Raw genomic sequence first — 12,725 nt, 5'->3', positions numbered from 1 at the left:
ACACTTCTGCCAGGTGAAAGTTCAATAACGATGTTAGAGGGAAACTATTGTAATTGTCTCATTATTTCTAAACAAGTTGATAAGGCTGAATTTGTTTTAGTCTACATATTCGAATATTTTCTTGTTTTAGGGGCCAATGTTTGGGGGGCCATATCTTCGTTGCAAATTCTTTTACACCCCATGTTCTTTGACACTTTCCACTCAGTTTGACCCAAAGAACACGCCCCTTGATTTATGGCAGACTTATCAGAAACACCCTGTATAGTTTAATTTTATAGTTGCCTTACTTTAATCATGTCGTTTAAAAGCATCTGAGTTTGCGTGTAATCGTACTGTGTTATTAACTTCCTGCACAAAGTACCTTAGGGGCTCTTTCGGAAAGAACATTCCACCTCTGTCTTGTTTCTTTAGTTCAATTGGCAGTTGCTCTTCCTTCTCTATATCATCTAATGATGTTTTGAAACAGAGTCGGTATGCATTCCCATATAAGATTCTGGTTTTCATTGAGGAATGTTTTGACTCTTTTAATCTTTTGGAAACCCTCCAGATCTCTCCCAATGTTCCACCACCAAGTCTGAGGATACCGCTCAAACTCTCTTCTTGGAAGTTAGATGGCCTGACGTCTACCTTTCTTTCCTTTTCAGTCACATCACTTCTTGTTTCATCCTCTTCGTCATAGGGCAAATCATCAAGACCAACGTTTTGGTCATCTGAACTAATTTTATCACGTTGGGAAAACCTTTCAACAAAAACCTGCGTTTAATATATTAATACTATATTTACAATAATTGCAAATACCTGTATACACTGCACATGTAAAAATTGAATAGCTCTTGCAAATCGGTTCCCTCCATATCATCAAACTCAAAATTAAACCCATTTCTTATGTTTTTAGCCGTACTTAAGAAATCAAACACGCCATTTACATTGTTGGCTATGGCAAACAGCTTTTCAGTAAAAATGCATCCTTTCGGAACTAATAATACGTTTGTGGAAGATCATTCTATTTTCACAGGAAACAACGTGTAGTTCATTCAGAACTTCCTGCGTGATGTGCTCTAGAATTTTTTTTTAAATCCATTGTGAAGAACTTATAATAAATTCAAACAACCAGAAGGGCCGAGGCCTCGTCTAGTAAGTAGAGTATTAAGTGCAGACGCATTTATTAGGTAAAACATGATTTTCTATAAGAATTATGACGTAAAAAGTATTTCTGGACTTTCTCGCCAGGCGGCAACCCTAAAACCGTAGAGAGATTCTCTCTATAGGCGGCTAGCGATTCGTATGCTTAGAGATCTTTCCACTTCAGACGAGCTAGGCGTAGGGCCTAGTAAATCACTTCCTATGTAATCCGCTTCTGCTTCTAACAAATTAAGCAAATGTCGTCTCCTGTGGTACCCCTGATCTTCCACCCACAAATTTTACCTTGCAAAACCCAGGAGCCATTCAGAATCGTCCATGAGGGCGGAGCTAAAATTAGCCTTTGCTAAGCTTAAGGGGACAGTCAACTCCACCCATCAACCAAGGGACCATCTAGTATCATTTGTTTAATCTAAACCACAGCCGAGACTTGCTTTTAGAAAACCCCACCTCATAGTTATGTTACCAAAACTTCCGAAATCCCCATGTATTACAAATTATCTTCTGCTTGTGTTAAATTTTGAAACTATTCTAGGAGAGCGGTCGCTCTCTTAGATAAGACCTGATACTTCCTCTCATGCTAAAGGAGGGTTCTTTGATCGGCCGTAACTTTTTTCGTATTAAGTTTGCTGCTTTGATATTTTGGCAGTGAACTAAAATTTGGGCCCTAATTTTGTGGTTAAAATTTCAAAGAGATCCAACTAATAGTTAATTCTATAAAGTACAAAGTTGTTAAGGGTGGTTTCAGAATCCATAAAATGAATCCGACATTTGGTGAAAAATACTATATTCTTCCATAGAAATAACATGGGATTTTTTTGAAAAAGTGACCTATCTAGGAAGGCATTTAAAGAAAACTGTTCATTCGTTACGTTTGGGAACCATCTTAAATGAAAGATAACAGTCCATGGATGTGCCTTGCTTGCGTCGTGACGCGCGTGATCGAGTGGGCTATGACTGTTATATTTAATTGAAAAATATTTCGTTTATCTACGGGATGACCTTAAATAATAGTTATATTTAAAATTAAAATGAAGAATTTATTAGCTTAATTTCAATTATATTTAAATTTAAGTTTGTACACGCTTAATTTCAATTATATTTAAATTTATTATTATTATTATTATTGTTGATGAGGAGGGTACGCGCCCTAGCACCGATGCCAAAGGCATATTGTGCATCCTCATATTCAGGCCTTGAATAGGCCCGTAGCTGCAGCGTAGCGAAGAATTCGCTCCACCTTAATAGAGGAGACCCTCGAGGGTTCCAAAGTATGTGAATCAAAATATTCTAGTCTAAGCGAGGCGAAGCAGTCGCACTCGAAAATTACGTGAGCGGATGTTTCTACCTTCTCCTGACACGACCTACAGAGAGGGTCGTCGGCAAAACCCATCAGATGGAGGTGCCTATTAAGCCGACAGTGCCCGGTCAAAAGACCGGTGGCCAGCCTAATATCCCATCTGCTGAGCGAAATTAGGTCTCTGGCACGAGACCTGCAGGGACCATTGACAAAAAGTTTTGTCTGCCCTCCATGTTATGCCAGAGCTGGTTTTGTATGACAGTCAACCTGTCATGCAGACACCATTTGACGTGCCTGTAGGGGATGGGGACGGCCGGCTCCGGCCCCAAGAGCTTGGCCTATTCATGTGGGGATTCTGCGACCAGTGAATGGCTCGTGAAGGTGCTACACCATAATGAGCGTGCCATAGGGGGAACACGGCTTTCAGTGATGAAGGCCAGTGAACTCCCGAAGCCGTTCAAGGTGTCCTTCCGGACCAAGGACCGTCGCACCACTGATCCGGCGGCTCTTCTCCGGCGATTGAAGGCCTACAACGGAAGGTTTCTGACCGACTGTTGGCGGTGCCTGAAGTCGTTCGATGAGAAGAGCACCAGACGCTGGATCTTCCTAATTGATGGCTCCTCCATGGAGGCCATCAAGGAAGCCGGCTTCGAGGGTCTTACTGGTGTAGATGTCGGGACATTTAAAGTCCTGAATGCGCCAAAGGACCCTCTCCAGAATGCCTCTGAGGCTTCTGAAGAAGAGGGTAATACTGCAGCCAGCGTGAGTGGGGAGCTGGCAGCAAATATTGCTAGTATTAATTTAGAGCCATCCCTTCCAGATAGCTCAGACATTGACCTCGGGACAGAGTCCGACTTCTTGAAGGACTCTGATACCGAGAGGACCTGCGCTCCTGTTACTGGGATGGAGCTGGGGGCCGAGGGTGCTGCTGGTGGTGGCGAAGGAGATACCGGTCCTGGATCGGGACTCCACGCTACCGCCAAGCGGTAGCCGGGGCCGCCTCTCTCCCTAAGTCATGAGCATCAAGGTGATCCAGATCAAGCTGCATCACTGCAAAGCAGCCTCGGCAGTTCTCTGCCGGAGGTTTGCCTTAGAGGGCCTGGATGTGGCCCTCATTCAGGAACCTTGGATTCATAATGGCAAAATCCTTGGTTTAAAGAATGCAGGTAATATCTCTTATGACTTTACCTCACCCAACCCCAGGGCGTGTGTTCTGACCAGGAAGGGTCTTGACATCCTTCCGCTTCCGAACTACCTCACTAGGGATACTGCTGTGATTAAGGTAATGCCCTCCTCTTCTGGAGAGGCAACTGGCCTTATCATGGCGTCTGCTTACTTTCCCCATGATGCCACTGGCTCCCCTCCACCACAGGAGGTTGTCACTCTTGTCGACCGCTGTGAGAGGCAGGGGGACAGGCTCATTCTGGGTTGCGATGCCAATGCCCACCATGTCACGTGGGGCAGTAGTGACTGCAACAGACGTGGTGATGAACTGCTAGAATATCTGGTCGGTACGAACCTGCATATTCTCAACAGGCACAATGAGCCTACCTTCGTTACTTCTAACAGAAAGGAGGTCATTGATGTCACCCTGGCCACAGGCAATATCAGTCTGTCGGTTTCCAACTGGCATGTGTCTAATGAACCGTCTCTTTCGGATCATAGGCACATCTGCTTCTCGGTCGCGGTCAAGTCAACTTCGGTTAAGACGGAACTGCGTAATCCCCGTCGGACCGACTGGTCCGGCTACAGGGAGGAACTTTGCATCCTACTCAGAGGTAATGCTCCAAAGCTTTCCTCGGTGCTGGAATTTGATTTGGCAGTTGATCTCATGCAACAAGCCATTATCAATTCCTACCACCACAACTGTCCGGCGAAGCCTGCCAGCCGGCCGAGGCTCGTTCCTTGGTGGAATACGGAACTTGGCAAGCTTCGCAAGCTCACTCGTAAACTCTTTAATAGGGCTAAGAGGACTGGGGACTGGACTATTTATAGACAGACCCTTAACAAGTATAATAAAGCCATCCGGGAGGCCAAAAGGAACTCCTGGAGGGACTTCTGCGGTAGCATCTCTGATGCCCCCGCTACTGCCAAGATCATGAGGATCCTGGCTCACGATAACACTCACCAACTCAGCACCATCAAGGTGGCAGAAGGTGAGTTTACCAAGACAGGGACTGACACCCTTAAGCATATGCTCAAGGTACACTTTCCGGACTCCGAGGCTTTTGACCCCACAAGCACCGACACTCCCCCCGTGCACTTTCGAAGAGCACACAGGGCGGACTGGGGCATCGCCAATAAGATAGTTACATACTCTAGACTTAAGTGGGCTGTAAATTCGTTTCAGCCCTATAAGTCCCCTGGCCCAGATGGCGTCTTTCCCGCCCTCCTTCAGGAAGGCATAGACGCCATTGTCCCCTATCTGTGCAGGATATTTAGAGCCTGCATTGCTCTGGCGCATATTCCAGATATCTGGAAGCGCTCGAAGGTTATCTTTATTCCCAAACCTGGGAAGACGAGCTATCTTGAGGCTAAGGCATTTAGACTTATCTGTCTTACCTCTTTCTTCCTAAAGACTTTAGAGAAATTGGTGGACAGGTATTTGCGGGATGGTGTTCTTTCCCACACACCCCTGTCCACTTTTCAGTTTGCCTATCAGAAAGGCAAATCTACAGAGACGGCGCTCCATGGCATCTTGAACTGCCTTGACAGGGCCATCGAGTTCAAGGAGATGTCTTTGGCCATCTTCCTTGATATTGAGGGGGCCTTTGATAGGGTCTCTAGTGAAGTTATCCTTCGCGCTGCGGAGCGGTTTGGTATTGACGACACTTTGTGTCGTTGGATAAAATCCATGCTCACGTACCGTAGGGTGACGGCGTCTCTTCTCGGGGAATCCTTGGAGATCTCCACCGACCGTGGCTGTCCTCAGGGAGGGGTTCTTTCCCCTCTTCTTTGGTGCCTGGTGGTGGATGAGCTGCTGGGCCGACTCGGGGAGGGGGGGTGTCACTGCTTTGGCTATGCGGATGACATCGCAGTGATTGTTACAGGGAGGTTCCCTGCAACTATCGCTGCACTGATGAAATCTGTCTTACATGATGTTGAGGAATGGTGTAGGGAAGTTAACCTCACCGTCAATCCCAATAAGACTGTCCTTATACCGTTTACCCGGAAAAGGACTAATGACCTCTTCAATGATATTTCCTTCTTTGGACAGGTTTTAAAGAAGTCCTCCGAGGTCAAGTACCTTGGCGTGACTCTTGATGCGAAGCTTACTTGGAAATCCCATCTTGATCTGAGCATCAAGAAAGCCAAAATTCTATTTTGGCGTTTAAGGAGTTCAGTCAGCAAGTCCTGGGGTTTAAGCCCTGGCGCTGTAAACTGGATTTATACTAGGATCATCAGGCCAGTGGTCTCCTATGGAGCCCAGGGTTCGCCTTAAGACAGCCCAAGATGAACTACGCAAGCTTCAAAGGCTGGCGTGCATCGGTATCACGGGGTCCATGAGGACAGCCCCCACAGCCTCTCTGGAAATCCTTCTCAATATGCTTCCCCTTCACCTCTTTATTGAGGAAGAAGCTATTATGGGAGCCTGTAGGCTCAACAACCTCGGCTGGTGGAAGCCCAAGCACTGGGACTTCAGTCAGACCAAGCTTTTCAGTGAGTACAGCAGTACTGAGCCATCACTTGTGATGGTCTCAGATAAGTCTGTTATATCACACCACTTCGACAAGCCCTTCAGCGTGCACTTTCCCAGTCGCGCTGTTTGGGAGACCACCCCAGTCCTTGGAACTGGGGGGGAGTCCGTCTGGTTCACGGACGGCTCTAAAACGGACTCTGGAGTTGGTGCCGGGGTCTACTGCTTGACCAAGAAGTTTGGTTTTTACGAGAGCCTTGGCAACTTTGCCAGCGTTTTTCAGGCGGAAATCATGGCCATTTGTTTATGTGCGGATTTCTGCAACAAGAAAAACTACCGCGGACGGACGATTCAGATTTATTCGGATAGTCAGGCCGCCCTCAAGGCGCTAAATCAGTGCCTTGTCGATTCTAGACTGGTGCTCAGCTGCCTGGATCTGCTGAGTTCTTTGGCTGCCCGCAACAAGGTTCAATTGCTGTGGGTGCCAGGGCACTGCGGATACCTGGGCAATGAGAGGGCTGATATGTATGCCAAAAGGGGGGCTGAGGCGAAGTTCTTCGGACCTGAGCCTGCGGTTCCCATCCCCCATGGCATCATTCGCCATAGGATTCACTGCCGGATGTCTGCACTTCAACTGCAACTCTGGCTTGACATGGATGGGCAGAGACAAGCCAAGGAGTTTGTCCCGGGTCCTTCTATTACTAGGGCAAAGGAACTGCTTGCCCTTACCAAAAGCAAAATTAGGCTGGTCACCAGTCTCCTCACTGGACACTGCCGGCTGAATAGACACCTGCACCTACTGGGCATCGTTGATGACCCACTCTGTAGGTTCTGCCGGGAGGAAGAGGAAACCTCCTCCCATATCCTGTGTTGCTGCGACTATCTCGCGGCCATGAGGTTTGAGCATTTCGATATGCATACTATGGAACCTCACCAGTTCTCTACTGTCTCGGTCAATCGGATTCTCCGATTCATCGAGGCGACAGGACTCTTCGCAGTCTAACCAGTTCGGGGCGCACAATATACCCTTGGTATCGGTGCTCGACGCGGCGACGCGTCACCCCCTTCAACAATAACAATAACAATTTAATTGAAAAATATTTCGTTTATCTACGGGATGACCTTAAATAATAGTTATATTTAAAATTAAAATGAAGAATTTATTAGCTTAATTTCAATTATATTTAAATTTAAGTTTATACACGCTTAATTTCAATTATATTTAAATTTAAGTTTATACACGCTTAATTTCAATTATATTTAAATTTAAGTTTATACACGCTTAATTTCAATTATATTTAAATTTATTATTATTATTATTATTGTTGTTGATGAGGAGGGTACGCGCCCTAGCACCGATGCCAAAGGCATATTGTGCATCCTCATATTCAGGCCTTGAATAGGCCCGTAGCTGCAGCGTAGCGAAGAATTCGCTCCACCTTAATAGAGGTCCTAGTTTTTTTGTATGCAGAAGCTTGTTTGGGCGTGTTTCGAATAATTAAATTTGAATAAGCCAATACTCTCAAGATTTTAAAATTCAATAAATAGGAAAAAGTTAATTAGGCATAAAATTAGAAATCTCTCCGAGGTCTAAGATTTTTTCGTATGCAAATAATTCAAAGAGATCGTGTTATGTAAAAGGTTAAAAAGGAGTTACTTTGATAGAAGCCCGAGGGGACAAATATTATTCGTATGCAAAAGCTTGTTTGGGCGTGTTCTGAATAATTTAATTTGAATAATTCACATAAGATCGCATTTTATAAAGAAAAAATTTTAATGAAGGTTAAAAGTAATTATTTTGGGAGGAAGAAAAATGGTTTTTTAATATGATATAAATCTAAATAATTGTATATTAATATTAAACTATAGGGGTATTTTTTATATAGGCAGGTATGGCATTATCCTTTATAATTTTTAGTATCAACTTCACAATAAATAAAAATGTATTTTTGGGGGCATAAATAATATCAATTTTTTGGAGTATTTAAAGACCAGAGTCTCGATACTTTCTTCACTCGAAAATTTTCTAGACGCTTTCTGTCGCTTTACAAGCTCTTAAACACTTGTAAGTAATGTCTAGTTTAATTCCTTGCGGTCGCTCTATGATATGGAGGGTGAATAGAAAGCTCTATGACAATCCTGATTTAAAGGATTTTACTTGGAAACTACAATTTTAAAATTTAAAAATTTTTTTAAAAAAATTCATGCCTTTGTTATAAAATTTTAGCAGCTTTTGAATGTCAGAATCTTAATGCCGAATGTCACGTTAAAAAATTCATGCATTTTAAAAATCACTGGGGATTTTTAATTTTTTTTAAAAGAAAGTGAGTGTCAAAATCGTTAAGCAGAATGCCGTATTAATCAAACTGATACATCAACCTATTACTGTGAATGGCCCGCCGGGCTATTCGAAGATTAAACACCAAATTTGCGGTGATATTTACCGAGTGAAAAATGACAGTGAATGCCAGGATTTTAAAGCCGAATGCCGTGTTGATGAAACTAATAACTCAACGTATTACTGCGAATGTCATGCTGGACTGTTCGAGGATAATACTCAAACATGCGAAAATATTTGTAAAACTATGGGAGATGATGCCTGCTCAGAGCTTAAAGCCGAATGCGTCGTATCGAGTCAGGAAAATACTACATTTTACTGCGAATGCTCAGCTGGTCACTATGATAGTCAGGCTGGCATCTGCGTTGACATTGGCGAAGCAAAAGGGGATATTGAATGTCAGAATCTTAATGCAGAATGTCACGGTAATGAATCTAATAACGCAACGTATTATTGCCAATGTTCCATTGGTTTGATCCCTGATTCCGATTTGTAGTGCGTCGATATATGCGAAATCGAGGGAAATGATAATTTTTCCGACATCAAAACCGTTTGCAACCCCAATTCTTCCGATGACAGTACTTATAAATGCGAGTGTTACCCGGGATTGGTCTTAAGTGAAAACGGAAAAATGCGAGGCTGTTTGCGAGCGAAAGGGGAAGGAAATTTGAGCCAAAAATAACGCGCATTGTGTTCTGGATATTTTTTGTTCTACGTCTCAAGATAGTTCCAAATACACTTGCAAATGTTATGAAGGAAAAAAAAGTCATGCAAAATCTATGCCGATTTTCAATTTTTTAAAAAAAATGCATGCATTTATTATTAAATTTTTAACACCTTAACGAACAAGCCCTGTTGAATATAAATGTTCCATTAACATAGAACGTATTTTATCAAATTGAATTTAGTTGTTTTTGTACATCTAAGCGTCGGAAGAAGTACTAATATATTTGAAAAAATTGTTACACCCGAGTCAGCAGCACGGTATAAACTAGAACAAATTTACAAACATTCATTGGCGTGAAAAGGCCTGAAGTATTACCTAACTTTTACCCTAGATAACTGACCAAATGTGAACTTAATTCAAATTTTGAAGCGTGAAAAGCTTTCTAAATGAAATCCAATGTTAATATTTAATTTTTCCAGCATCGAAATAATTTAGACCAAGTTGACCTCGCTTAAATTATTGAAAGCAATTTGTCACAGAGAATAGTTCCAAGTTGTTTCTCCCCGAAAGAGAATCATTAGGCTTGTTTTAATTGCTTATTTTGTTGCTTAAACTGGAGATTTTTTTAAACGTCTTCTAATATGATGGGTCAAATTGCTGATGCATCGCTGTGTTATGTCGTCCAGTATTTATAAATGGCTGTAATATTATTCGCTTATGAAATCATCACACGAGACAACATTCTACCGCATTACTACTCTCTTAAACACTTTAGGCTAAACTAATTTCCAGACATTTCTTTCAAAAATGAGAACAGGTTTTTTAAAGACCTCTCGCTTACTCCCGCTATTCAGAGATTATTGAAGGTTTTTTAAAATTCCAGACATTAAGATATGTTTTATTTTAAAGTAAACTTTAGTGCGATTATTTTTTTTGAGGTTATAAAGGTAATTTAGATGAGAAATAATACGTCTTGAATCAATATGAACCATTTTTAATGTATACATTTGCATGTCAAAATACAATAATTAAAATGATAAAACCATATTTTATTTATTTAATTTATTATAAAACTAATATATTTTAATCACTAACAAAAAATAATATATTAAATAACTAAAAAAAATTAACATAGAAAAATAAAATATTAAATAACTAAAAAAATTAACATAGAAAAATAGAATATTAAATAACTAAAAAAAATTAACATAGAAAAAATAAAATATTAAATTAATCAAAAATAAAAACAACAGCATCCTTGTGTTGAGACTTAAATATTATGCAGAAACATTCAGTCAAAAATTTACACTTTTTAAAACGAATAATAGTACCAATTGAGAATTACCTGTCAATCACATGACCACTCGTAACAGGGGCATATGTCTTTTACACGGTACTTAAATTCACCGCAAAGTGAACAAAAGTTCCGTGTGCCGAGCAGATGCCGCTGGTCGCTACGCGTAGCAAAACTGATATATTGTTTACATTGCATGAGAACGCATTTTCTAAAATAATTACAGTCGCGCGTCGTGCAATAGTAATTTAATTGGCCATAGTCGGGCATATCCTTTAATGTCCCTTCGCAATGTGGACAATAAAGATGCCCGTTACGGGGCATGAGGGCCGACCCTTGCTTCTTAATAACGTCTACAAAGCTCTCGACGCTGGCCCTAAATTATCACCAAAGTTTTAAAAAGAAATACATACAAATATATTCATATCAAATATATTACTTACATATTATAATTATTTGGGGATGTAAACTTCGCAAGGGTTGTCGGAAAATATTCCTGTCCTAAGTCTATGATTCTCGGGGCATCTTTGGTGTAGATCGAATAATAAATATCCGAATGGTAAACTAGTAGCGTCACGGTAGGCGTCGACAGCGAAACGCCATTTATCGGCGAACATTTGTCTAGCTATTATTGAACTTTGCAATTTGTCTCTAGGAGATTTCATAAGAATAAGATAATGAGTGTTCAAAGAAACATCTCTAGAGTCTTTGGATCGATGGAATACGTTTTGGACGATATAAATCACGCTCAAGTTGCGATGATGCGTTCCCTTGGTAAAAAGAGACCCAACTTCTCCTTTGTTCTCGGTCATCAAGTCATCGATGATTAAAAGGCAAGGCTTACCGCCGGTATATTCTGATAAATCTGGCATACCTTGTTTGAAAACCACAAATTTTCTCAAACTTTCGACAAAAGGTTGCCATTCACCGTAGAACCAATGTATTTCGCTTATATTAGGGGAAAACATGGCTTCCCTGTTCTCTAATATTTTTAAAACTAATTGAGTTTTCCCGCTTTGAGATGGGCCTGCTATCACCATGTTAAAAGGATGGTAGAAAGGATACATGACCTTACACTTTGACTTTCAACGAACTAATGAGATAAAGATTGTAAAGTGTTTGTATATATATATAGAAGAGATCGACACGAAAATGAACAAATGCAATTTCGAAAATACATGGGATATTTAAGGAAGCATTGACGAAAAAATTAGTTAATCACAGGACATTTCACCGAGTCGAAAATGACTAATTGATAATATTGATCAAAAAACAATATGGCTAGACTTTATATACATGCCGACTAGATAAATAAATACATAAATAAATATCACCGGGACTGACTAGATAAATAAATAAATAAATAAATAAATAAATAAAAAAAGAAGGGACCCCTCACAGAAACAGATACTGTCGAATGTGCTCAAACTCGATAACCGTAAGGTAGCGTGCGTAAATCTTCAATCAATCTGACCTTATCCACCACAGTTCTGTAAACCTTGGACTGGTCGACACTTATAACAGTGTGATTAGCTTTTCGGCGTATTTGCTTGGGGATTGGTACTTGGATTGGTTCCGCTGGCGGTTCGTAAATGCCTTTAAGCCCTATTAACCTAACCATGTTAACCAAATCTTTGGTGGTATGGTTAAGTCGGAACCCCTTAACCTTCATCTCGACGGCTGTCGATCCGGTATCAGGGTTCACAACTCGGTATGCGTAGTTCTTACATCCACCACTCGCATATTCTTCGATGTAGGCCTGGGGTCCGTACTTTTCAAGCTCATTGGTCATTTCACCGAGGAAATTCCCAGTTTCGATTTCTACGCCCCCTGGTGTGTAAACGTACAGTATCGAATCAGTGTCTGTATATAAAACAGACTCACCCAAGCACTCTAAGTAGGAATAAAGCTTAATCCGAGCTATGGCCGTGGTGTACGCCGCGATCGGAACACTGACATTTTTATTAATTGGGTCAATCTCGTTGATATAACACCACTTAGCAACGCAAATGTCGTCGCTAACTGGTATCAACGTCTTGACCTCAATTGCTGGGTCATAGAACAAGTTAAAGAACTTCTGTGGATCATCAAAGACTTCTACCTTGTCAAGGCGAGTCCTCTCACCAAATTTGCCCCAAAACGAATTCAAACACAGTTTGGCGATGGTACGCTTGCCAGCGTTCTTCTCGATACAGCTAGGATCAAGTTTTACCCCTTCCTTTTCGTAGTACTCGGCTACGTATTGATCTTTCTGCGCTTGGGTTACTACGTCAGAAGGCCAGCCGCTACTTTCCTGTTTTAGCTTCAGAAAGCAGTTGACGTAATTGTTAAAAAGCCCGCCACTTTTTG

At 41.6% G+C, this 12,725-nt stretch overlaps 2 protein-coding genes across 3 annotated transcripts; one reads left to right on the top strand and one right to left on the bottom strand.

Annotated features, from left to right (window-relative positions):
- Nucleotides 1–288: 288 nt before the first annotated feature.
- On the bottom strand, nt 289–922 carry LOC149639907 (uncharacterized). The gene is made up of 2 exons (XM_089850840.1): nt 799–922; nt 289–739 (listed from the first exon to the last, which is right to left on the bottom strand). Exons 1-2 carry the CDS (start codon nt 852–854, stop codon nt 289–291), a joined length of 507 nt encoding a protein of 168 aa, XP_089706966.1. The 5' UTR covers nt 855–922.
- A 2,533-nt stretch (nt 923–3,455) lies between these two features.
- Nucleotides 3,456–4,562, top strand: LOC149639906 (uncharacterized). 2 transcript variants are annotated; one of them, XM_089850787.1, is made up of 3 exons: nt 3,456–3,951; nt 4,106–4,218; nt 4,403–4,562. In XM_089850787.1, the coding sequence occupies exons 1-3, from the start codon at nt 3,456–3,458 to the stop codon at nt 4,406–4,408; spliced, it is 615 nt and encodes a 204-aa protein (XP_089706913.1). In that variant the 3' UTR covers nt 4,409–4,562. The 2 variants fall into 2 exon arrangements, with proteins under 2 accessions (XP_089706913.1, XP_089706914.1); XM_089850788.1 differs by lacking the exon at nt 4,403–4,562 and having other exon boundaries at nt 3,456–3,947; nt 4,106–4,396.
- Nucleotides 4,563–12,725: the final 8,163 nt, after the last annotated feature.

The sequence above is a fragment of the Phalangium opilio genome, unplaced genomic scaffold, assembly GCF_054372755.1.
Source record: "Phalangium opilio isolate 3A_F unplaced genomic scaffold, DU_Popi_V2 ptg000094l_1, whole genome shotgun sequence".
Taxonomy (NCBI): Eukaryota; Metazoa; Arthropoda; class Arachnida; order Opiliones; family Phalangiidae; genus Phalangium; species Phalangium opilio.
Note: the sequence above shows the minus strand (reverse complement) of the source record. Positions and strands in the feature narration are given on the sequence as shown.

Excerpts from the sequence above, each read along its gene's own strand:
- LOC149639907 (XM_089850840.1), bottom strand. The coding sequence starts at position 854 with ATGGAGGGAACCGATTTGCAAGAGCTATTCAATTTTTACATGTGCAGT. Across the intron at positions 740-798 it reads TACATGTGCAGTGTATACAG|GTTTTCCCAACGTGATAAAA; the intron begins GTATTTGCAATT and ends TTTTGTTGAAAG.
- LOC149639906 (XM_089850787.1), top strand. The coding sequence starts at position 3,456 with ATGAGCATCAAGGTGATCCAGATCAAGCTGCATCACTGCAAAGCAGCC. Across the intron at positions 3,952-4,105 it reads ACTGCTAGAATATCTGGTCG|GCACATCTGCTTCTCGGTCG; the intron begins GTACGAACCTGC and ends TTCGGATCATAG.